The sequence below is a fragment of the Pinus tabuliformis genome, chromosome J (genome assembly GCF_031772625.1).
Source record: "Pinus tabuliformis cultivar Carrire ecotype Pingquan chromosome J, CPIR1, whole genome shotgun sequence".
Taxonomy (NCBI): Eukaryota; Viridiplantae; Streptophyta; class Pinopsida; order Pinales; family Pinaceae; genus Pinus; species Pinus tabuliformis.
In genome coordinates, this window is record NC_142295.1 from 1,026,542,097 (window position 1) to 1,026,569,759 (window position 27,663).

The 27,663-nt window shown below is 38.7% G+C and overlaps 1 protein-coding gene across 1 annotated transcript in view; it reads left to right on the plus strand.

The window, feature by feature from the left end:
- The window catches only part of LOC149230357 (DNA polymerase V family), a 148,996-nt gene that overhangs the window by 44,275 nt on the left and 77,058 nt on the right, over window positions 1-27,663 (plus strand). The window contains exon 3 of the mRNA XM_089378951.1: window positions 11,981-12,184. Coding sequence (XP_089235077.1) covers window positions 11,981-12,184 — 204 coding nt within the window. The remainder of the gene's footprint in view (window positions 1-11,980; window positions 12,185-27,663) is intronic.

Sequence of the window (27,663 nt, forward strand, 5' to 3'; positions counted from 1 at the left end):
GAGAGAAAGTGTTCTAAAGCACGATTTATTCTTTTGAGGAGGAGCTTGAGGTGATTCTCTTTTGGAGGGGAGCTAGTATTCAGATGTTGTATTGTAATCATAGAATCTCCCAGGATTATTAGCTCAAGAATTCCCATTTCTTCAGCCAGAGTTAAGCCTAATAGTAGGCCATGCGTTTCTGCTTGATTTTTTGGTTTTCTTGCCCAGCCCCCAGGGGTAATTGGTGACAATTTCCTTGAATCTTCTGCTACGATGCAATTGAAGAGATTAAATCCCCTATTTCTTGTTTATTTTCACTAAGGATATTATTTGTCTAAATCGACAACCCCTTGAAATTTATTTTTTTCTTGATTGCAAGCTGTGTTGTTTCCTAGATGGTTATTTGGATCCATTCAATTTGTAAGTTTCCCCTTGCCATAAAAAAATCATAAATTGTTCCTAGATTAGCAGTGTAAGTGCCTATCTTAATTAACCATTTGACATGTGAATAACATCCAATCCACTAAGTGATAGTGCATAGAATCTGAGTTGTAGTTTGAAATTTTGTTTATCACTTCTTGTTTATGTAATTTCTTTATTGTTTGCATCATACGAGAGAGATCTTTTTTGGGATATACAAAGAAACTTCAATTTTTAGTGAAGTTGATATCAATGAAAATATGTGTGCTCCTATGATCTGCCAAGTGTTGTAATAATGCTTTTCCTTGTAGTTTCTTTGAGTTTGAATGTCCTAGGTTGTTATTTCATTGTCACAGCGGCGAGTAAAATTCTAAGCATGGTATTTTTGTCCATGTATGTTGAGTGTGTGATGCATTTGTCTTTTGAATATTTCATGGAAGCGTTTAGTGTATCTCTTTTTTACTTTTTATGTTCTTTAATCTAGTTGTCATGGCCTATTTTCTTCTTTTTCTCTTTTTGAGTTTTGGTATTGAACCTTTTCAAGGACTTGTAGGTAGGGAAGAACATATATAGATGTTCCTTTTGTAGGTGTGAGTATGATCTTTCTTTCATTGTTGATTTATTCCTGTAACCTTGCTTTATTTTGCGAATGATATTCTTGGCATGGTTTCTATGCATTTAGAGTTTGACTTGTTATTGAAAATGATTTCTTTTTGGTCTTTTCCTTTCAAGTTAAACTTCTACTTCTCTCCCACTTCAATCTTGCACCGATATATATATTCATTTAACCTCTCTAATTTGGTGTCCTTTACTTTTTGTGTTGGGAAATGGTGCCAAGGAAGTGTTTCCTAGTGCTTTGTGCCTAGCCTAGGAAAAGTGGTAAAGTGAACCCTGTTCACAAGTGACTTTATTTATAAAGTGATTTTATAATGTTAGAAAGTAGTTTTTCTATTTAATTACTAAAAGTGAACTTATAAAGTTTGAGTGACTTAAGTGATTTTAGAAAGTCGCTTTTTCCTAAAACTGAGTTAAGTCATTAAATGAGAGATTAAGTCACAACTGTTGATCTTGAGATGACAAGATTTAATCTTGGCCAATGAGATCAAGGGTTAGTTGTTTTAGCAATTAATAAGTTTATAAAAGGAGAAGGGGGAATGTAGAGGTAGAATTTTTTCTTCCTAAGATTTGGAGAAGTGAAGGAGGAGAGGAAAGTAGAAAAGGAGGCAGAGAAAGCAAATCCCAGTAGAGAAAGAAGTGTAAAGCAGTGCAACAAGAAGAAAATCAACACATATCTCAAGGACAAGAGGAGGCATGCATATCAAGGCATCTTCTTGATTTGTTGACTGAGCTCCAATGTGATAGATTGGTTAGGTTGAAATTTGTGGCTGCCTAAACGTGTTTTTCAAGGCAGTTTGAGTGGAATTTTCAGGGGATTGTCTCTGTGGATCTTGAGGTTGATTCTGTATGAATTTCAATACTGGTTAGGCAGAAATTCAAGTGACTATTAGCATGAATTTCAAGGCAGACTTAGGCACAAAGTTCAAGGGAGATAAGGGAATTGAACTGCTGTTAATTAATGCTGTAAAATACTCTGACATGAAAATAAATTATCTCAAGGCAGACTTAGGCACAAAGTTCAAGGGAGATAAGTGAATTGAACTGCTGTTAATTAATGCTGTAAAATACTCTGACATGAAAATAAATGATTTTTCATCACTGGATATCTCTTCAGGGTTTTTCCAAGGTCAGTTTGACCAAAAATATTGTGTCTAAATTTTATGCATGCATGTGTGATTTCTTAGAAAATGTGAAAGTAGAGTAGATTTGTGTATTTCATTTTGAGATTTTAAATTCAAGTTTAAATCAGCATTAAACTTGATGTGAAAAACAAACTTGAAACTAGGGAGGGATCTACAAGTGCAATTTTTCTACATGGTATCAGAGCAACAATGAACCTATCAGTGGAGAAGTGTTGAACAACAAACTCAAACAACCTACACACCCAGAGACTTGGTGGTCTGGAGGGAGACTGTTTACCCATTTTTAGTGTTGGATAGTTGTGTTGGTTGAGAGGGTCAAATGGCTACTGGTTTGAGGGTGGAGGATAGGTTGAGTGGAGCTGAAAATTTTGGCCCATGGAAGGAGAGGATAGTTTTGCTTCTTGAGGAGTTTGAGTTGTGGGATATTGTTGAGAAGGTAGTACAACCACTTACTAATCCTATTCAGTTGTCAAACTTCAACAAGCGCAATGTGAAGGCTAAGAGAATCCTTCTTGATGTGATTAAAGACCACCTTATACCTCATGTGTCAGGGAAGAAATTTGCTTACGAGATGTGGGATTCCTTGATAAAACTTTACCAGAGCACTAATGAAAATAGGAAGATGGTGTTACATGAGAAATTGAGAAACACCAAGATGACCAACTAAAATAGTGACCTCATACCTTACCAAGATCACACAAGTGAGAGATGAGTTGGCTGTAGTGGGAGAGATTATTCTCGATGACTAGTTGGTCAGGACGACATTGAGTGGCTTCCCTAAGAAGTGGGATGGATTCGTGGATGGCATTGTGGCCAGAGAGCATCTTCCAGATTGGGGAAGGATGTGGGATGATTTCATTCAGGAGGAGATTAGGAGGAATGCCAAGAGTGGTAGTCAACATGGTGGGGTGGATGAGGAGGAGAATGTTTCCCTTGCAGCTAAGGGCAAGAAGAAGTCCAAGAAGGGGTCCATGAGTGGGACCAAGTAGAAAGGGAAATAGAAGACACAAGAGAAGGACATGAGCAAAGTGAGATGCTTTGCTTGCCAAAAAATGGGGCACTATGCCTTTTAGTGTCCCAACAAGAAGGGAAATAAGAAGAACGTTACAGAGTTGGAAGACTCATTAGATGGATGTGAAGAGCACTTTTCTCAATGGGATCATAGAGGAGGAGGTATATATTGAGCAACCACAGGGTTTTGAGCTGCATGGGAGAGATTATCATGTATGCAGACTGGGGAAGGCCTTGTATGGGATGGAGCAGGTACTAAGAGCGTGGTATTTATAGATTAGTTCCTACTTGCAATAGATGGGTTTTGAGAAGAGTGATGTGGATCTAAACTTATATTACATTGTGGTTGGCGAGGATCTGCTCATTCTTGTACTATATGTAGATGATCTGTTTATTACAGTATAGGACAAACTCATTGACCACTGCACGAGAGACCTTGCTTTATAATTCCAGATGACCGATACAGGACTTATGCACATTTTCTTGGGATTGGAGATTTGGCAGGAGGATGGGCATATCTTCTTGAGACATGGAAAATATGCAATGGACATATTGAGGAGATTTTATATGGAAGACTGCAGGCCCATGACCATGCTATTATTACCAACTGGTTGAGTTATTATATTGTTAGTTGTTCGGTTCATTGATGTATTTGGTCAATACCAAACCAAATATTTGTTTCGCAATCAAATTATCAATACATTGAGCCAATTCATGGTGAAGCCTAGGAGGGTGCATTGGGTCGCTGCAAAACATGTGTCGCAGTACCTAAAGGGCACAATGGATTGTTGACAGGGCTATATCTAGGGAGATGGAGTTAGGTTGACTAGCTAGACAGACTTGGATTGGGCTGGCAAAGCTAGTGACAGGAAGAGTACATTGAAACACTGTTTCATGTTGAGTTCTGTGGTAGTGTCATGGTTCAATAGGAAACAAAGCTTAGTGGCACTGAGTTTTGCGGAGGTGGAGTATATGGTAGCTAGTCTAGTGACAAGAAGAGTACATCAAAACACTGTTTCATGTTGAGTTTTGTGGTAGTGTCATGGTTCAACAGGAAACAAAGATTAGTGGCACTGAGTTTTGCAGAGGTGGAGTATATGGCAGCTAGTCAAGTGAGTTGTGAGGCCATTTGGCTTCGCATGATGTTGTATGACTTATTTGGTCAGCAATTGAGATCAGTCGTGATCTACTGCGATAATTAGTGTTGTGTCAAACTCACAGAGAATCCAGTATTTCATGACAGGGCAAAGCATATTGATATCAACTACCACTTCATCTGTGATTATGTTTAGAGAGGAGTAGTGGAGCTAGAATACATAACCACTAATAAGCAAATTGTAGACATTCTCACGAATTCCTTGCCAAGGGGCAAGCATGTCTACTTCAGAGACAAGAGGAGAGTGGTGAGAAACACCTTCCTCGGTAAGAGGGAGTGTTGAGAAATGGTACCAAGGAAGTGTTTCCTAGTGCTTTGTGCCTAGCCTAAGAAAAGTGGTAAAGTGAACCCCTTGTGAAAAAGTGACTTTATTTATAAAGTGATTTTATAAAGTTAGAAAGTGGCTTTTTCTATTTAATTACTAAAAGTGACTTTATAAAGTTTGAGTGGCTTAAGTGATTTTAGAAAGTGGCTTTTTCTAAAAGCAACTTAAGTCATTCCAATGAGAGATTAAGTCACAACCGTTGATCTTGAGATGGCAAGATTTAATCTTTGCCATTGAGATCAAGGGTTAGCGGTTTTAGTAATTAATAAGTTTATAAAAGGAGAAGGGGGAGTGAAGAGGCAAAATTTTTTCTTCATGAGATTTGGAGAAGTGAAGAAGGAGAGGAAAGGAGAAAATGAAGCTGAGAAAGCAAATCCCAACAGAGAAAGAGTGTACAGTAACAAGAAAATCAACACAAATCTCAAGCACAGGAGGAGGCACACATATCAAGGCATCTTCTTGATCTATTGGTTGAGCTCCAATGCGATTTTCGAGACTGGTTAGGCTGAAATTTGTGGCTGCCTTAGCATGTTTTTCAAGGCAGTCTGAGCAGATTTTCCAGGGGACTGTCTGCATGGACTTTGAGGCTGTTTCAGTACGAGTTTCAAGATTGGTTAGGCAGAAATTTGAGTGAATGTTAGCGTGAATTTCATGGCAGACTCAGTCACAAAATTCAAGGGAGATAAGTGAATCCAACTCTTGTTAATTATTGCTGTAAGTTCTCTGACAAGAAATTAAATTATCTCTTCCTCACTGGTTTTCCCTTTGGGGTTTTTCCAGGGTCAGTTTGACCAAAAATATTGTCTAAATTTTATACATGGATGTGTGATTTCTTAGAAATGTGAAAGTAGAGTAGATCTGTGTGATTCGTTTTGAAATTTTAAATTCAAGTTCAGATCAACATTAAACTTGATGTGAAAAACAAACTTGTAACCAGGGAGGGATCTATACGTGCAATTTTTGTACGTTTTGCCAGATTTTCCCTATTTGCTTTCTTTCTTATCCATTTCTAAATCATGGAACTTTCCATCATTATGTTAATTTGGCAGAACATAGTTGTTTTTTCTATGATATGAAGACACTTAATGTTTTGAGGGGAGCTTTTTGTCAGTTTTGCTGGATTTGCTTTTGGATTCAATCATATTCCTTGGTTTCCATGATCTTATTTTGTTACTTATAGCACCTATTAGAGCTACGTTATACATTTTTGACATTCACTCATCATAAAGTTTCAAAGTTGGTGTTATGAGTACCTTCCATTTGTGGATATATCAGCCTCCGTCCCTCTCCATTGATCATGTGTGGCATAAATGCATAAATTTAGTTAGGACATCCTTTTCTTCATTATCATGACATTTTTTAAAGATGTAATTGTGAAACATTTACCGGTTTGTAGATAGACCACTAATTTTGCGTGCCCACCATAGAAACGAATCATAGGTGTTTGGATGCAGTTGAATTTTTTTGTCATTATGGGGCAGATTCATGGAAAAATGTCTCGCAATTTTGTAGTGACACATGATAACTGCTTTACATTCCTCAACGTCGTGTTGGGATTGTTCAAAGTTAAATTTGTTAGGAGGTTTTGTTCTAAGGGGGTTCAAGCTTCTTGCGTGGGATGTGGATTATGTGTTTGGGATTTTACAAGAGTGTATTGGAAGGATAGAGAGGCCGTTCTAGTATTTCCATTGATTTTTGACTCATTAATGACATTAGCTCCCCATTCTGCCTCCTCATTCTCATGTATTTGTCCATATCGCCATATCTCATCCTTGTTAAATAATTTTGTTTGTCCATCTTTTTGATCACTTTGTGTTTTTCTCCATGTTATGAAGTTGGTACCTGACATTGTTGAATTCATTTGGGTATCGTTTAATCTTAATGGTTAGGTCTTCATTGTCAACTCCTTTTTGAGATTTTTTCTTATCAAATCCACCTTTTAACTAAAGTTGTTGTGTTGATTGGTTAAAATTTATATCTTTTGGTTTATTGGTTGGCCTAAAAAAAATTGCTAAATTTTTACAAATATGCCAATACAATTCAGAATTTAATCACCCCAAATTATGGTATAAGTTTTTGTGTTTTCTTCAAACTAGTTTTGGCATCCAAATTTTCCTATGACAATATGTAGCACCAAGATTTGTTTGACTCAACCTTTGATTGTACATAGGTTTGCAACTTGAAGAGAGTGAGCTGTGTGGATGATGCCACCTCCTTACCAATGATTGAAGTTGTGGGCATACTAGGACCCAATGTGACAATGGCCCGTGGCTTGAGATGTTGGCCATTTGAGCTGCGTTAGATTTATTGCCTTGCGGAACCTTGTGAATGAGATAAATCCATTGATTGTTGGAATCATTTTGTGGCGTGGGTAGCCCTCTAAGCTTGATCTTTAGGTTTTTGTTTCATTGGGGCATATTGTGATTCAAGCTTAACCATTAGTGGACAATTGTAGTTCTTGTGGTTTGTGCTTTGAAAAGCGCTAGGAAGGGTATTCTACCTAATTGGCTGTTTGATCACCATATTGTCCACCTGGATCAAGATGAACTCTTTGGAGTCCTTGGACAAATCGAATTTGAGGTAGCCCCTCTTTTGAGGTTGAGAGTTAAAAAACCTCTCAATGTCCTAGCAAATTGAAGGTAGCTTATGGCTTAGAAATGATTTTGAGGAATGATTGTAATTGCATGGGAAGGTTGGGGAATTTCACTCATATGGTAGTAGAATTGATTGCTTTGTGTAGTCAAAATTTCTGTGAACCAAGTAGAGAAGGCTACAAAGGTATTTTGAGAGATCTAAGGACCATGGGCAATAATGGTGCCACAGTGAGACACCTTTGAAAAAGAAAAGCATAAAAAATCCTTTGGTCAAGCTTTAGGTGCTTTGGAAGTGTCAACCCTAAGGCTTCCATACTTCTAAATCTACGCATCCAAAACATGGCCATTGGAGTTTTGTTACTACCAAAATACCCTAGCATTGTGCATTGCTTATACTTCTCATATTTAGCTTCATGGTCAAAGATAGATGTATCAATTGGATTGTTCTCAGGGGTTGTCATTAACTTGTGAAAGATTTTTGGGACAGTTTTCTAGAGTCTATTTGGGGTTACCATTATTCTTAGTATTGCAAGCTATGTCACATGATTCGGGTTCGAATTTGAGTTTGACAATGATAAAGTTTTATTCAAATTCGAATTTAGTGTTCGGATAAGGTTTGCCATTAGGTTCGTCTATATATATATATTATATGATTTATGAATTTTTATAAATGGAAGTTATATTAATTTATAATATATAAGATTTATTAATTTGTAATATATCTAAGATTAATAAAATTTAAAATAATATTAACATTAATTCTTTTAATTATATATAATTTAAAATATATTGATTTATTATTGATATATGATAATTTACCCATTCTCTTGGTTACCCATAACCTAAGTCACCTGACACGAGGACATAAGACACACAAAAACGAGTGTTTGACACGGGGCATGTAGACCCCCCGAAATGGGACATGTAGGACACATTATATATATATATATATATATATATGAAAAAGAATTTTAATTAGATATTTCTTACAAAAATTCTCATTCATGATACAAATTCAGACATAGATCTAGATTCTACACTGTAAATTTAAAATTTGTAAGTTGTACAATGTAACATTATGCATACAAGTATAATTGTAACAAATTCATCAATGATCCAATAGGAGAAAGACAAGAAACTGCAGTTTTCTCATTAATTCATCAAAATCAAAATGTGTTACATAGCCTCATAAGTAGTAGCAATGCCAATGGTAAATAGAAATAGCAAATACAAAACAACTACAAGGTAGTAGGTAGCTCATCAATCATCATCATCAAAATCAGCGTCACTGTCATGGTCACCACTTCTTTGCTTTGCTACATCCTCCTCTTTATCCAATGTAATATCTACATTTATTGGTGTGCTGGATGACCCCTCAAGAGTATCATCATCATCAGAAGTGACAAGCTCTAGCACTGGGTCATTAAGATCTAAGTTGGCCAATGCCAACTCAACACCGTTGTCCAAACCCATATCATTAGGAAAGACATCACACATCTTTATCTTTCCCTTCAACCACTCATCCCTCTGCTTGTAAATAAGACGAAGGTTGGTGTGCACATACACCATTGTCTCTGCCCTAGACTGCTCAAGCTTGCTCTTCTCGACACTATACAAATTCCCATATGTGCTCCAATTCCTCTCACAACAAGAGGATGAAGTCACCTAAGAGAGGAGCCTCATGGCTAACTTCTGTAGAGGAGGGTTTGTTGCCCCATGAGTTGCCCACCAAGAATAGGGCTTCTTAGCTCCCCTGTCTCTAATGATATCATAGCCTACAAATCGCCCAGTGCCAGTGGAAAACTCTGCAAAGGCATCCTCCACCTCATCAAAGGATGCTCTATTATGAAATATCCGCCTCAATGCATCCTTCCTCCCCTGTGAAATTTCACCATCCATGTGAGGAGGGAATCTGTAGGAAAGTCCACCATTCAGCCACTCACGGCTATGGTATTTTGGGTTCAATGAGTGAGCCAAACAATGCAAAGGTTTGCAATTCTTGTCCCATCTGCTGACAAGAATATCCTGTATGGTGGTGAAAAAGGCCTCTGATGATGTCTCATACTCTGGGCACTCACTGTAAAATAATGGTCTTGACAAACTCAATCATGGAATCCCATCCCTCATAAACCTCTCCTAGGATGGGTTGGTTTGCATTTGCAAATCGCAGCAAAGCAATGATAGGGTCCACGATCTTAATAGTGAGATCTACCCTCTCCCACCAAGCATCATCTAACACTGCGTCCTTGACTCTTTTTGAGGCTGCCTGATCCATCTTTCTCCAAAATGACGAAAACTTTGAAATAATCATGGCCCCAAGAGCGGTCTTGACCTCCTTCAACCTCTTCAACATGATGAATGAAGAACAAACCGTGTATCTGCAATCTTCAACAATGATAGATGGGTGTACTCCTTGTAGATTACGAGGGCATTTATATGATTTTGTACAAAGTTGTGGATATGTTGTGCATCCTCAATAATACTTCCAATCCAAGGCACATAAAAAACAATAGTTTTAAGTGCTAAATTCAAGGAATGGACAATGCAAGGTGTCCAAAATACTTGTGGATATTTAGCTTCCACAATCATGCCATCAACCTTGCAAACAGGTGCATTGTCTGTAATGATTTGCACACAAGAATCACCAGCTACATCTTGAATAACTTTAATGAACAACTCGTCAATATATTGTGCATCCTTGTATTGTCCAAGTGCATCCACTGCTTTCAAGAAAACTGGTCCATTCAAGGAAGACGCCATGAAGTTGATGAGTGGGTGGTGTGCTGGATCTGTCCATCCATCAGAAACAATACTAACCCTAGATGTTGGCCATGCTGATTTAATAGGCTCAAGCATTTTGTCCACCTCTTTCTTTGCCTTAGTCAACAATCTGGTTCTAGGCTTCTCTGACCCAGGGGGCACATACCTTGATGCGGCCCCTTGAGTTAGAGCTTGACACATCTCGAAAAATACAGTTCAGCGTGCAACATTAAAGGAAATGAAGTTCAGATAGAAAAAGAATGCAATGGTGATATCAAGCTCTTCCCATCTCCCTTTCTCAAAATTTTTGTCCATTGGACCAAGTGGCACTGCCTTTCTTTTTGCTGCTTAACCCACACCCCCACCAAAACTCTCAAATGGAAATTTGCTGCTGCATTTCCTTAAGAATGGAAGGGGATCATCATTCTTGTTTCTTTTAGATGATGCAGCTACCCTTGCCACACCAACATTGGCCTCCTTTTCCATTTCTTTCCTCTTAGCTAAAGACGCATTTGCACATGCTCCAATTACACAACCTTTGAAATGATTGTTGTAATAGTTGCATTTCCAAGCAACATTGCCTCCTCCCTTCATCTTGCTACCTGGCCCTTGATCTCTTGTGACATACTGCCACAAGGGATATTTGCTTTCTTGAGCTTGCTGCCTTTCTAAATTTATTCTGCCCTAAACATTTGAAGCTGCTGTTGCAGCCCCACTTCCAATAGAGGGAACACTTGTAGACCCTGGTGAAATTGGAACAGGTGGGGCATCACCAATTGGGACATTCTTCCCCTTCCTTTGCCCCTTCTCTGCTGCCCTTGATTGAGCCATGAATGCTGTAAAAAAATAAAGTAAAAATGCACAAACTTGTAAAAACAATTGGACATGCAAACTACTGTAGCAAAAATGCAAAAAAAATAGAAGCAAAATGCACTTACCTGTTGCTTGAATCACCTCCAAAATGCTCCCAAACCCTTTGCTAGTCGCTCCCACACACCCACAGCAAGAGAGACACTCAAGAATGAGTGAGAAATGGGCCCAAATTGGGCTTTAAAGGCCACGCGGCACACTTTTCAGAGGGACACGTGTCCCGAAATCGGACTTGCTGTCCCATTGAATCAGACTCGCGTGCCCATCGATTCCCACGTGCCAGGGCACGCTAGACTAATGAATCGGACGCGTGTCCTAGAGAATCATGTCCGATTCATGGGATTCGGGAGACGAGGGAAATTCAAATCACACATTATTAAACGGTTTTACTGGACTACTGTACAAGATCAGGCAAGAGAGCTCATGGACACAGATCACTCAGAAGCCTTTATCCTGCAGGACTGTTGAGACTTGAGACTATATGTAGTTAATGAGAAGGGGTAGGTTGATTAATAATACACTACTACATTAGCACATTTTTGGTTTGCTCTAGAGGTCTATTATTTGATTTAGGTTATAGACTTGGATTGACGGTGCCTTAGCATTTGCTTTGAAGGGCGATACAAATTAGGTAGTTATGTTTGTACAGTTGCATTGTCTGCTATATTGATCTTGATTAATTTTCCATAATTTTTTAACTCATCTTTCAATTGACTTATTTTTTGTTACCGGTGGACATAGTTTTCAACTTTGTTTGTAAGATTATTTTCCTTTACATAAATAGATTTGATATTAATGATAGTACGAATATATTTAAAGTTAATAACATAATTTCAAATATATATTAGATGAACATTATTGAACACTATACTAGTATATTGTTGCTCGAAAGGTTTTGAATGTCTCCCATGTTGTAATTCACTAAAACAGTTTTACTTGTACCTGGTAAAACTTGCCTCTTGATTAATATTTCAAGGATTTCAAGTTTCTTAGTTTTAGAATGCCAAGTTCTTTGATAAGCCATGTATCCACTTTTGTCCCTTTTTTATTTTTGTGATAATCTAATATAGCTTTATAATCTAGTGATCTAATTTGCATTTTGCAGGAAGCTAGAGAAGGTCTTTTGGGACGCTTGTTTGCATATGGAGCAATAGTAAGATCTGGGCGTCTAGCAACGGAGGCATTTACTGGTCTGGATAAGGGTGCTGGACTTGCAAAAGATATAACCCAATATCTTCTCATGCTAGCGGAGAAGAAAAGTTTTATGCGTGAACCAGCTGTCACCATCATTTTGGACATGGTAAATAAGGTATGGTTTGTCTGATGTTCCTAGAGAACCATGCTCACATGTGGGATTATCTCTTGTTGATCTTGCTTTGATTTCATTTACATTTTCTATCTTGAAGTCTCGTGAAGGACAAAGCTGTCCATGGATCATTCAGTCGTTAAATTAACAGACCTTTTTTTACCCAGATTTATTCCCCCTTACCCTCCAACACTGAAGTGTTTAGAATGACTTGCCAGTTTCCTGTTCCCTCCCTCCTTTTTAGCAAGTTTTCTGGATGGAGGGCAGTATTAACCACCATTGTGGCTAGTAACCCCACAGGATTCAGTGGAAGTGGATTATATGACCTCCTGGGTGTTATGCCTTAGCAGGTAGTCTTTGGTAACCAACTGAGCTCATCTTTGGTACTCTTTAATTGGCAATTTTTTTTCATTATTTTATGCATAATTAGAATGTATCTATCAAGATGCAAGAAGGGAGGGGATCAAGGTCATTTTAGTTCTTCTTGGATGTATCAGTGTATCACCACATGAATGGAGTAACCACATGGAACAATTATCTTTGTGGTTCTTGCAAGCCACCTTTTGAACTTGTTGCACATTTTCTACTGTTCTACTCATTATAGGGCTAGGAAGCTTGTGAGTTATCTGATAGCATCACTGCTGTGTTGAGTGCTTGTGTGTGGGTGTAGAGTTTTTAATGAAAACCAAATCTGGGGCATATTGATTTTTAGTTATATGGTGCCTTGGTTTAGAAGTTTAAAAGTACCTCAGGGTGCACTACATTAAATAAATAAATAAACAATAATGGATATCAATTCTCAATAGTGAATCATTTAGCATAGAGGGGAGTAATTACCATTGTCTTAGATAACTGGTTATGTAGTATGATTTTCACATCGAATAATTTGTGACATAATTTGTCCAGATCTAAGGCAAGAATGTAGGCATTTGAAACAGTAACCAACATAGGCATTCACATATATGTGTGGTTTGTCAATATGACACCTTTGCAGTTTCAGAAATGGGGGCTTTGATGGCAGTTCCAAGTCAGGCTTATTATTCGAGGAGTGTTACCATGTAGTTAACAATTTCATAAACAAATCTCATCTTTACTTGTTTTCCTTGTAATGTTATGTACTTTACAGTAGCTATCACAAAGAATGCTAGTGCAGAGATTGACTTTGTAACAACTACCTATAATTAGGAATGGTCTATTTCAATGATAGAATATGGGTATACAAGTCCAACTTATAAGAGCACCAAAATATTCCTATGAGCAAAATTATACAACTGCAATAAAAATCGTTGCAATTTATATGCTATGTAAATCAGTGTTGCACTTACTATGATAATATCAGAATTATCACGATAATATTTCTTTTCCTCGGAAAAAAACAATAATTTTTATTATAGAGAATAAAAGTTACATTTTATAGACACATCGAGTGTGTATGCAGAAAAAGGCCTAGAAGATACAAGATTGATCAAAAGAGAACAAAAAAGAGAAGAATGGTTCGGTTAGAGACATAGAACCACAAAGCATAAGCCCAGAAACAGCCATTAAAGAGAGAAAATAAAAATAAAAATGACAACTAGTGCTCATCTTTTTACCATTTTTTTTCCTTTCCTTTTTGCGCTTTTTGCCAACACCCTCGGTTTTGGCTCAACCAAAACGAAGGCCAATTCTCGTCCTGCTTCCATATGTGGAATTTCTTTAGCCCGTTTTATTCCTCCATTCCCATCTGTATCCTGCTGATTTTCTGGTTCAGGACCCTTCTGAGGAAGAGTAATAGAACCTGACTGTGCCATGATGTCCCCATCCGCTTTGACTTCTGAATGAATATACTGAGTCTCTTTGTTTTCTTCCTCTTCATCTTCTGAAGAGGGAAGCTCAGAAAACTGTTAACCTTTAGACCTGTTTGGCTGTCTTTTTTTTCTTTTTTTTTGTGATCTTATTGACTTGTGGACATGTGTTCGGAAGATGACCCGTTTGGAAACATACACGACTTTGGAAAGCCGTGTTTTCATAGTCTAAAACTTGGGACCACTGAAAATTGTTGTGTTTCATATGATATGGTAACCCTTTGCTAAGATCTATCTCCACACAGATCCTAGAAAATGTGAAGAGTCCTTTTTCTGTTCTTTCTAGGTCCATTTTTTTAAATTTGCCCAATTTTTTTCCAATATCTTCAAGAACTTTGTGATGCCAGAAAGGAAGAGGGAGGTTTGGGAGCCTAACCCAAACTGGCATAGTTGTGACCACCATGGTTGTGGCATCAAACTCAAGGAACCATGGAGTAATAGATAGGCTGGCTCTTCCCTAGAACCACGGTCCTTCGTTATGTAGAAAGTCCAAGTCTTTCTGAATGTCAAATTGGACTATAAAAAACCTTTAGAACATAGGTAAATATCGCAATTTGCTGTTCAAGTAGTGAAGACCCACTGATATAATGATTCAAATTTTGGCCAGAAGCCATTAAATCTGCAAATAACGGCGTTATATTGGAGACTACAAAAGAGGGAAGATACCTCTAAATTGTTGACCTACATAGATGGAGCCTGCTCCATTTGATTCACTATATAGGGACCTCGAATGTTTTGGCTCAAATCTGTAGGGGCTGAAACCTTACCTTGTATTGCGTCATTAAATGAGACTGAAGGCCCATTCGGTGTCTTGGCACCAAAAGCACCCCACATAACCTTGTGTTCAAGATGATGGCTGAATATTTTAATATATTGTAGTCTTTAAGCTCAGCTGAATTTTGTAGAACCTTACGATTATCGCGATAATATTGCCAAAACCTTGGTGATAATATCAACTGTATTTTATTGCAATAATTTGCCTTTCGAAATTATCACGATGTTTCTCTCAGTTTCACCTTGTAACTTTTTTTCTCTTTTAACCCTCTGTTTTTATAGGTGAGTTAGGGGATTGAGTTGTGAGGACACTGTTACTATTTTCCATTGAGCAGACAAGGGGAAACTATTATTTTTCTTTCATATGATTCATCTAATGAGATCAATGTGGAAAAAGTCAACCTTGTGAATAAATCGACAAGGGTCTCAAAATTGAAAAAGTCATTAAAGGTGGGAGGTTTTTGAAAAAATTGACAAAAACTCAACAAAATTTAAAAAGTACAAAAATATTCATTTTTTTTTTTTGCTTGTATCATCTAAATTTTCTACAATATCGAATAAATGCATTGCCACATAAATATGAAAATAAAGCTAATATATAAAATGTATAAGAAGTCTAGTGCTGCATCACACATCAATCGTGAATCAAGTCTTGAATCCTGAGTCTCGACTTAGTCTCAACTCTCAAGAGTCAAAATATCAACAAAATATATGATAAATGTATATCATGATTCATCATCATGAGTCATCTACATGTCATAAACTAATCATTAACTGAGTTCCTTTGCCCCTTTTACGGGAATAGGGAATGGCTTTGCCTTTTCCTCTAGAGGAAGAAGGCCCTGCCCTTGGGGTTACAAATGGACTCTATTGTCCTCTAGACACAAAAATAAGAGGTCGTCTCTGTCTTCTGTTGTTGCACATCCTAGATGGTGTCACCTCCTCCTCCTCTCGTCTGCCTCACCCTTCCCTGCAATTGCTATCTCCTCTGGCTCCAGTGTCTCCAGATTCACCTCTAACCAATCTAGGATTGAGTCCATGATAGGCCTCTCAGTCTCAACCCTCCATGCAGTAGTTGTGTCAATATGGTCCAAAGAGATGGCTTCCACGTAAGGGGTTTTGTGAAGTTGTCTCACCCACAATCGAAGATTGTAGTAGACGCAGACCATGTCATTGAGGCGCTGGACTCCAACCTGTATTAGGGTCATAGATTGTAAATTAGTACTTAGAAAATTTAAATATTAAAAAATAATTTATAATTTATAATGAATTCAAAAATTTAATTGGAATTTCTTTTACATGTTGTGCTTTTTGGTGTGTATTTTGTCAAATACACTCCAGTTGCGTTCACACCCGAAGGAACTGCATGTTTGGTTGAGCACTTGAATGGCAAGCTTTTGGAGATGGGGTACTTTTTCACCATAGCTTGTCCACCAAGCATCTACAAGTTAAAAGAAAAAAAATAGAAACATAAGAAAAAATTTAAAACATTGAAATTCTAAACTTGAAGCAAATTATGACGAGACGAATGTTAATTTTAGGGATGTTCTATGCTTAGAGCAATTTATTTCAATTTTCACAGTTAGCTCAATATACTTTCCAGATTAGCAATCACATCAACATTAAAGTAAATTGCAGATAGAACATAAACATAAATCGCAGAAGACAAGCCAAGACAAGAGGACACAAGATGTGGCGCTAGCCAGGGACAAATCCCAATGTGGGGAAACCCTTGATCAATTCTTCTTATATGTTCTTCAATAGTTCAATAGAGAGAGAGAGAGAGAGAGAGTACGTTTACAACAGAATTCAACACTTTGACTTATCTAGATAAGAGCATAGATCATCTCTAAGAAGATGATACATGAGATCAGGTGAAGACATGTTGCTTCAATTGATTCTCCAAGGTGACTCCTTCACCTATCGTTGCGCTGCATTTCGTCATCATGCTGCACCTCACCGCATTGCACCATGCTGCACCCATCATCACTATACTGCATCTTCATCAAGCTTCACTAATCATGACTGTACCCATCACTGTATTGCATTATGTGCCATTGTTGCACCATGTTGCCATACTGACCTATGTGTTGGCTGCACCTTGCTTGCTTGTTGTCCCTAGCATGCTTGTTGTCCTTAGCATGCTTGATGTTGCATGCTAGCTGCCCCTTGCATGTTAGCTATAACATTGTATGCTTTGTGTATTTGCTGCTAAGTACCATACAATTGTCCCAATGTTAGTTCGCTGTCCCTTGCATGCTGCTCTCCTTCGGAGGCAGATGCTTCGGCAGTTCCGATTGTTCTCGGCAGTTCTGATTGTTCCGACAGTTCTCGACATTTCTGGCAGTTTCGGCTGTTCCCAGTAGTTCCGGTTGTTCCCGACAATTCCGGCTTCTGCCCTTTGCATCAACTTTCCCGGCTGTTCCGGCAATTCCTGGCAATTTCGGCTTCTGCCATTTGCGTCAGCTTTCCCGGCTGTTCTAGCAGTTTTCAGCAATTTCGGTTGTTCTCGGCAGTTCTGGCTTCTACCCTCTGCGTCAGCTTTCCCGGCAGTTCCGACTTCTGCCCTCTGGATTAGGGCAGCGTTATCCCTTAGGATCTCTCCTCCTACTAAAACCCAAAGACAAGTAGAGAGGAAGAGATCCCAAGTGTGTTGAAATGACTTGAAGGCCACCTCTATTTATACTAAAACGTTGAGCACAAGTGGGGTTTATTTTGTTGTTGGCCGACCTTGACGAATTGTCCCATAACACAAATAAATTCATATCTCCATGAATATTTATCGGAATCGGATGATCTTTAGATCAATCCTACACCTCTCGATGAGAGGGATCCAAGAAAAATATCAGCTTCCATTAATAAGATGACCCACATGGAGTTTGGTCCTAGTTGCCAATTTTAACAACGAAGAATTGTGAAATTTGAATGTTGAAACAAACTGAAGCTTACTTGGCATTTTGGTCCTTCTATTCGTAATAGCCATGGTAAAATCAAATGTGCCTCCTGTCATCCTATATATCTCCAATTCTTTAGAAATATTTTCACATTCTTGTTGAAAAGTGTAACTATAGGTTCGGTCTTCATATTGACATGTGTAATCATGATTTTATGTAATTGATGTAAAGAAGAAAATAAAATTATTTTTGTAATGCTTGAGTCATGGGTTTCATGCTCAAGGAATTTTATTTTAGTTGAAGCTCCCATTGTGAGCTATTAGGTTTGGTCATCAAGTCATAAAGTCTAGTGAGTCAATGTGAAGGATTGAAGACCCATTTGGGAATGTTACATATGTATTTGAGTTTAGAAGATCATCCAATACCAAGTCAAATCAGCTCCAATGAGTCAACCTTCATCAAAGCAATCAACCATCAAGTCGGCCTCAAGTCATGGTCAAGAAGCCTATATAAAGAGGCACTCAGCCTCTCTCATGGACACACTTCACACTCATCATTCGAGCTCAAGGAAGAAGAAAAAGGTGCGAGATAAAGAAGGACGAAAGAAGACAAAGAGATCGAAGTTTTTGGGATTAGTCTTTGGGTTACTTCTCTCCACACGTGCGAAGAGATTTAGGGTTTCGATCTGCTGCAAAAAGGACGAATTACAGTCACACCAAAAGTATCAAAGGTTGGTGTCAAGAAGGTCTACTTTGAAGGCCGAGTTCACTAAGAAAGCAAGGAAGGCATAGCAAAGGCATAGAAGGATAAATCTCTCCATGATCTCTCTCATGTGACCTAGGGTTTTTGAAGGGAAGGTCCGATGGCCGAAAATTTGCAGAAATTGCAGGTGAGCTGAATTGCAATAAGGAAGGACGAAATTGCAGTAAAAGGGATGTTGAGGTCGAAATTGAAGTCTAGAAAGAAGCTGCGCTAACTTAAGGATAAAGGTGAGTTGGTCTTGGAGGAATCTTTGTCAAGAGTCTTGGTCTTGGTATTCGTCAATTGAAGTCTCTATAAGAAGAAGAATTCTTTTGGGTTTTCCTCTCAAGTTGGAGAGGTTTTGGCTGTCCCTGATTGCCTACTTTCTATGTCTCTTGTCTCTTTATTGTCTATGCATTGGTAGTTGTTTGATGAAGAAGAACATTATAATAATCTAAGTAAAGAAAAAATCCTAATTTAAAGAAGTAAAAGCACTCACAAGCAGTTATCATTAAAAGAGAAATCTCCTAATTGCTACGCCCTAGATTTCTCAACAATTCTTGCTCAGATCTCAGCATCCTCTCAACACAAGTGAGGAATCCATCCATCTTCTCTGCATCAAATCTGAAAACAGAGTGGCAAGAAAATGTGGGTTTGATGTAGATACCTGCAACATGAATGGGGTGATGGAGGGTATTGTTCCATCGCTCATCATTTAATCTCCATAGCAATTGTTGTTTCTCAAACCCCTCGTCCCCCTTATTTTCATAATAGGCACAAATGGCTTCTTTGGCCCTATCCAAGACCTCATACAAATAGTCCATTGCGGGCTTGTCTCCATCAAACAACCGAGGAACCCTTACCAAATGTTTCGAAATGGTACACACCTCCTCCACTCCTGCCTGAAAGCTCTGATCATATGAAACTAGTCTGGATATGCCCTCTCCCTTTTGCTTGCGGCTAATAGATAAAGCACGCCACTCTTGTGAAAGAAACATGGTCTTCACATCCCACATAGTATTCAACACAGACTGAAGTGATATGAAACTAGTGGCAAATCGTGTAATGGCAGGATGCACCAACTCTTTGTTGTTGGTGAAGCTTCTCATCAAGCTAAGCACAGATGCATGATTATATATAAATTTTGTTATGCTCTTGGATGGTTCAACAATATCTCTCACAAAAGGAATATTCCCTATATCCTTGAGCATCAAGTCAATACAATGTGCAACACAAGGCGTCCAAAACAAGTTATGATACCTCTCCATAAGCAACCTGCCAACTACAACATAATTTACAATGTTTTCTGTTATGACTTGGACAATGTTTTGTGGACCTACTTCCTGAATTAAGGTGTCCAACAACTCACATAATAAATGTGCATCATTAAGCTGTGCAGATGCATTAACATATTTCATAAACATTATCCCCTTAGGACAACTAACCAAGAAGTTAATGGTCCTACCCTTCTGGTTAGTGCAACCATTTGACATTATTGTGCATCTAGTGTTGTTCCCATGATGCCCTAAACTCCTCCAATCTAGCAGTGCAATTAACCTTTCCATTTTGAAGAAGAGGCCCTCTCAACTCTGCAAAGGTAGGGGCTTTGACCCCTGGCCAACAACAACAACATCAAACATAGCTTGGTAGAATGGATTGGTCTTGGAAATGTTGAAAGGAACATCACTCCATAGAAGATACTTTCTAACCAGTTTGTTAGCTTCCTCCTTGTTCCTTTTTTTAAGTGTGGATTTGATCCCAGGTTGTGCACTAGGTGTGGTTCTAGTGTTAAAATGTGCAACTAGTGTCAAATTCCACTTTGGACAGAGCATTGGCCTAAGATGATTATTAGACAAAATTCCTCTTTTCGAGAGGACCAAAATTGACCTTGAAAGCACTGGATTTGGACAAGGAAAAAATATGTTTTGGATGCCAAACCCACATTTGGTCAAGGTCGGCTTGGGGTCAAATTAGACAACTTGACCCCCCTCCAACACATATAAATTAAAGAGACCCTCAACCTCATTTGTCACATTGCCCACACAACATTCTCTCTCCCCACATGGTTGGTTCATACATCTAAGGCAACTGTTCATTCCACACGTGCGAGTTTCTCTTGGAGTTGATTTGACTTGTGTTGACTTTTTGTTCTTGAGGAGACTTTGACTAGCATTGACTTTGGACTTTGAGGGACGGTTTGACTGTGATTTGACCAAGGAAGGATTTGTCCTAGTAGGCCGCATTGATTGGCAAAAAACATCGAGGAAGAAGGTGTTGTTTGAGTGGGTTTGACCACGAACTTGGAAGACTGTTTTGATTGCAAGTGGACTTCATCATTTGACTAGGTTTGACCTCCCTTTTGTTGACTGTTTTTGCTATTTTTTGACCACCAAGGAAGGCTGAATATCTCTGACTTTGACTGAGCTCAAGAAGTGCTGTTTGGCTACTGCATTAACCATTGATTGTTGACTTGTTAGGGCACATTGATTGTTGTTGACTTTTTAGAATTGTAGACTTTCATCAAGTTGATCAGATTTGACTTTGACTTCATCGGTTGGATATTGGTTTGGATACTTTGCAAAGATAAAGTTACATTGACTTTGACTTCCATCATTGTACTCTATTGGATATTCTCACTCCGCTGAACATTTGATATTCTCTAATAAGGATTGATTAAGGCCCAAGGGTTTTCCCCCTATGGGGGTTCTTCCTTGGCTTTAGTCAAATCTTTGTGTTCATTGTCTTAGCTTGTATTCTGCAGTGATTATTTAGGTTCCATCTACAATTACTATCAATGTGAATGGTTTATGTGATTGCTATTGGAAATTAAGGTGGAATTGTCATTAGGCTAATAAAAGGACATTGAAGTAATTGTTGCAAGCATAGAACATACCATTGTTATCTAAAATTAACAAGGTATCAGAGCCTAGGTGAGGACAAGCCCAAGCAAAAGTTAAAGGCAATCACTAAGATGTTTGTTGACAAGGGCTAGTCTCCATGGCTTATACCTCTTACTTCAAGACAAATGATAAGCTCAATGACAAATCAGACTATCATGCTTGGAAGATGACACTTGATCTGTCCTTGGAGGAACATGAAGTATTGGACTATGTGCAAGGGAAAGTGGAGGAGCCGCCTTCCAATGCACTTGTTGCTGCTAGAATGAAGTATATAAAAGGTGAGGTCAAAGTTAAGAAAATCTTAGTTGACTTCATTCAAAAGCATTTAATTGCCTATATTTCTGATTTGGGAACTTGAAATGTATGATAAGTTGATTGGATGTTCAAAGTCAACAAAGCAAATCAAATCCTCTTTCTCAAGAACAAATTAAAGGATATCAAGACGGATAAAGGGGAGTCTATCCAATCTTACTTCATGAGAATAAGTCAAGTCAACAATGATTTGCTATCTATTAGAGAAGTTACTGTTGACAAGGAACTCACCCTCATTCCTCTTGGAGGTCTTTCAAGACCATGGGATACATTTGTCACCACCATTCTCAGTAATGACAGGATACCTGGTTTTGATGAGGTATTGGCTAGATGCACTCAATAGGAAACAAGGATGATGGAGAGAGATAAGTCCTAAAATGGAAATGAACCTATTGCTTTCTTTGCACATGCTAAAAGGAGGAATGATGCTGGTCCATCTAATTTAGGGAGGCAGGGTCAAGGTTGTAAGAAGGGATTCAAAGGAAAAAGGCAAAGCAAGATGCTACAATTGCAACAAGTTCGGGCACTATGCTAGAGAGTGTCCTAAAAAAAATCATCTAAGGGATGACAACAACAACAACAATTACAAAAGCAATAACAATCAAAGAGACAACATGTATAACGATAAAGTAAAAAGGAATGCTCCCATTGCCCTAGAAGGAAATAATCGACTTCCCAAGAGGACAAGAAATGCCAGGCCCTAGAAGGAAATAATCGACCTCCCAAGAGGACAGGAAATACCAGGCCCTAGAAGGAAATAATCGACCTCCCAAGAGGACAAGAAATGGCAGGTATGATGAAAATAATGTTGTAGAAAAACGAGATGAGTTCTATCTAATTTCTACTCTATCTATTGCCTCTCCTTCGGATACCTTGGATCATTGGTTAATTGATAGTGGAGCCTTTAGGCATTTCACTAGATAGAAGGAGGCCCTCTCAAATTTAGTTGAGAGGAGAACTAATCTAAAAATTATTCTTGGAGATGATGCCACCTACCTCGTGTAAGGGATATGAATTGTTACTCTTCACTTGAACTATGGTCAAACCATACATCTTTAAGAAGTCTTGTATGAACCCGATTTAAAGAAGAATTTAGTGTCTATTTATGCGATGGAAGACAAAGGTTTCAAGGTAGCTTTCATTGATGGAAAGGTACATGTATGGCATATCATGCTTAAAAAATGCTTTTACGCTTGGGTTTAGGGTTGATGGTATATCAAGTTGGTTGAAGTCCGATGGGAGCATTGGCAAGTGATGCCTCTATTCAATGTGAGTTATGGCACCAGAGATTTGCTCGCTTACATTGCAAAGCCTTACTTGGGGTAAGGAAAATGGTCACAGGAATGCCCGAGTTCCATATGAACCATGAAGGAGTTTATCAAAGTTGTGCAACTAGGAAACATACGAAGGGACCATTCCCTTCTAGTGAAAGCAAGACAACTGATATTCTTTTGCCCTGTTTGGTGCCTTGCACATAACTTCATTAGGAGGATATTCATACTATGTAATTTTTGTGGATGACTTTTCATGCGAAACATGGCTTTTTTTCTTGAAGAGGAAGCATGAAGTGTTCAAATGGTTCCTTTCTTTCAAAGTGTTAATAGACAATCAAACATGAAAGAAGATCGAGACGTTGGGGACAAACAATGGAACTGAATATGAATCTAATGAATTCAATGACTTTTGCAGAGAGGTAGGCATTAAGAGGGAAACAACCATTCTGTATACTCCAAAGCAAAATGGAATTGCTGAAAGAAAGAATCAAACTATTATGGAAGCCACTTGTGCCATGATCTATGATCAAGATCTACCGAAGTTTTTGTGGGGAGAAGCTGCTAACATTGCTGTATGTGTGTGTGCAAAATAGGAGCCCTCATCAAGCCTTTGATTTCAAGACACTTGAAGAAGTCTTCACTGGTAAGAAACCTGGTGTTTCTCATTTTAGAATCTTTGGTTGTCCTGTGTATTTTCACATGCCTAAAGAGAAAATGAACAAGTTGGAAGCTTCTGGGAATAAAGGTGTATTCGTTGGATACAGTGATAATTCAAAGGCATATAGAATTTATGTACTTGGTCAAATTGTGCTAGAAGTAAGTAGAGATGTTACTTTTGACAAGACACTATCCTCGGAAAAGCCAATGGTCTCCCCATCTCAAGGAAAGACGATGATGCTATTGAAAAACAAAAAGAACCTCTGATGGATGAACCAATGCCCGATGTTGATGTCACAATGGATCCTCTTGATTCACCTCCTTGTGATCCCTCAACCTCAAAGAAAAGACCACTATGGCTCAAGGATACACTTCAAGATGCTGAAAATCATGCCGCTCCAAGAGGAACATTTTGGGAAAGTGAGAAGCCCACCAGAGATCAAGGATACTTGGCTGCGATTAGTACTATCATTCAAATTGAACCTCACACTTTTGAAGAAGCTGTAAAGCACCAGGTATGGAAAAATGCGATGGTTCAGGAGTTTGAGTCGATCACAAAGAATGATGTCCTGGTAGTGGTGCTTAGATCCAAGGACAAGTCCGTGGTCACTTCAAAATGGATCTACAAAATTAAACATGGAGCTGATGGAAGTGATGAAAAATATAAGGCAAGGTTCATGGCTTGTGGTTTCTCTCAAAAGGAATTGGTTGACTATGATGAAATATTTGCACTAGTTGCTCGATACACCACTATCCGATCCATAATTTCTCTAGCTGCCAATCAAGGATGGAGCTTACATCAAATGGACGTCAAGACTGCTTTTTTGCATGGTCACTTAAGGAGCAAGTCTACTTCAAACAACCTCAGGGGTTTGAAGTACAAGAGAGAAGGACACATGTATGCAGATTGAAGAAAGCACACTATTGGTTAAAGCAAGCCCCTAGGGTTTGGCATGAGAGGATTGATATCTATGTTATGAAGCTGGGATTTACAAGGAGCTATGCTGATCCAAACTTATACTTCAAGGTTGAAAAAGACATGCCACTTATTTTGGTCTTGTATGTCGATGATCTATTTCTGACTGGTGCAGACCCTCTCATCTATCAACGCAAGGGGGAGTTCACTTTCGAATTCAAGATGAAGGACCTAGGATTGATGCATTACTTCCTAAGCTTGGAGTTCTGACAAAAGTCAGGCGACATTTTCCTTTCTCAAGGGAAATACATTGTGAAGTTGTTAGAAAGATGCGGGATGGTGGAATGAAAGTCTATGTCTACTCCAATGGAACTAACTTTTAATAAGCTATTCAGAAGTGCTTCTGGTATCGAATTGGTAAACCCTTCTGAATATAAACAACTTGTGGGGGCCCTGATGTTCTTGGTGAACTCCTAATTGGACATATGCTTTGCTATAAAAAATTTGAGTCAATTTATGGTTGAGCCTCATCATGCACATTGAGTTGCTGCAAAGAATCTTCTAAGATATCTTTTTGGCACTATGAACTATGGATTGAGATATATTGCTGGGAATTTGAGGCTACATGGATGTTCTGATGCTGACTGGGATGGCAATGTGGTGGATAGAAAAAGCACATCTAGACACTGTTTTTCTTAGGGATCTGCTGTAATTTCATGGATGAGTCGAAAACAAAAGTTTGTTGCACTAAGCACCACAGAGGTTGAATATATTGTAGCTAGTATGCTTGTTGTGAAGCTATCTGGTTGAGGAATCTCTTTAGTGAGCTATTTGAGCATGTGATGAATACCACTATCATTTATTGCGATAACCAAAGTGGGATTCACCTTTTAGAGAATCCCGTGTTCTATGACCGATCCAAGCATATTGATATCAGGTACCACTTTATTTGGGATATGGTACAACGGGGAACAATAAGGCTCCATCACATGGATGAACAAGTTGTTGAAATCCTCACAAAGCCCTTGGGGAAGGCCGAGTTCTTAGCCTTTCGAGAGAGAATTGGAGTCGTAGAAAGACCCTCCCATGAGGGTCCCAGTTGAGTTGGACATTGAGATCTGGGAGCTCCTGGGGGGCTTGGGGTACTTCTTGGAGCTAAATGAGCACATGGTGAGTGGTTCACCTTCCCCTGTGGAGTATATAGTATATACCCCAACGTGATTGAGCACAGGGTGAGTGGTTCACCTTCCCTTGTGGAGGACACGATTTGAGCATAGGGTGAGTGGCTCACCTTCCTCTATGGAGTACACTATATGAAAACAGGGTGAGTGGTTCACCTTCCCTTGTGAATGCCCTAACATACATCCTACCCTTAAAGTTTGGGACTCTTGGGAAGTACCTCTCATTTGGCCAATGAGTTGGGAAAGTGGTTAGGGACCATAGCACTATAGATGGACGCATCGTGTACTACCGTACTTCCTATGTCTAGGATGCATGACGTTCAACAACTTGATCGCTCAGGTACGATTGGTGTTCTACCTTTGGTTATGTAGACCAACTTTCGTTAGTGGGAAGAGAGTGGTAATGTCTTGTGACTCACTCTCTATCAATCCTTCTTATTGACCATGATATCAATCTTCAGCAGAGACGAGGCGAGATGCAGAGATAGTACATGATGATTAGGATGGCATGACGATGGATGGATATTGTCAGATGGAATTTTCCCTAGTTGAGAGGGAGTGTTAAAATGTGCAATTAGGGTCAAATTCCACTTTGGGCAGCTCATTGGCCTAAGATGATTATTGGACAAAATTGCTCTTTTCGAGAGGACCAAAATTGACCCTGAAAGCACTGAATTTGGACCAATGTTATCAGAACTGAAATGGTCGTTGAACCTGAAACCTTGTGGATCAGGAACCAGACTAGAATCATAAATAAATTGGTAAAAAAACCGGTTTACCAAAAACACTTAAAATATTCATATTTTAAAGGAAAAACATATATATTTATGTGCATCCATATGAATCCAAACCATTTATACACAAATATGCAAAAGTTCTTATTAATATGGCAAGTAATAGTGTGTATAACCAAAATAGCATTTAGTGCAAAACATCGCTGAACCAAAAATGTTACAAACATCAAGAAGCAGGGTCTAAAAGGACTTTAAAGTTTATAGTCCAAAATAACATGATAAATCATAGTATTATACTACAACCTACAATACTACAAGCTACAACTACACAAATCAATGATCAAATCATCAATCATCATCAGAATCATCTTCTGATTCTTGATTATCCTCCTCATCCTCATTTGAAGAATGAGTAGCATCCAAGTCTGCAATGGGATTATGGCTTGATTCCCCTGGCCCTGACGCTGCTACTGGTGCTTCTGATATATCTGCCTCTGCATCCTGTGGAGGTGGGTCCAAGTACAACCAAGAAAGGTCTTCATTGTCAAACATTGGTGCCTGACTCTCCACAACCCATTCTGATGTTTGATCAAAGTCACCCAAGACAAAGTTGCTTGATTTAGGGGTTTTATTTAGCAATTGGTTGCGCCTCAACCTAGGGTTGTACTGAACAAAAACCATGTCATTCAACCACTTCTGCTCCATATGGTTCCTCTTCTTAGTGTGTATGTGAAAATTCTGTTACTGCAACGACTGATTTATTTTACCTGCTTATTTTCCAATAAGTTATTTACGAAAAATCCTTCAGTAAACGTTAAAATAAATTCTGTTGTAGACATCACACTATAATACAAAAACAAATACATGCGCAAGAATCAAACACATCAACACAGATATTTTGGACAATTGTCCTTGGAAAAACCCAATGCAGGAAAACCGGTGCAATAAAGGAGGATTTTATTAATCAACTATTCTTGAGTACAACTAGGTGCCAAATTGGCTTACCCAACAGAGATAAATTCTCCAGCACCCTCTCCCGGATGTAGCGTCAAACTTATTGGCCTCTACACACCTCCCAGACCCTCTGCGTCAGCTCTTGCCTCTTTGCGTCAGCATTGGGCCTCTCTACGTCACCCACACAGGCCCTCCAGTGACTGCACAGTCCTGCTGCCTTTGCGTCTGCCTCTCTAATCTCTGTGCTGATCTTTTGGTGCTGTTCCTGCCTCTCTGTTTCGTACCCACTACATGTTGCTGC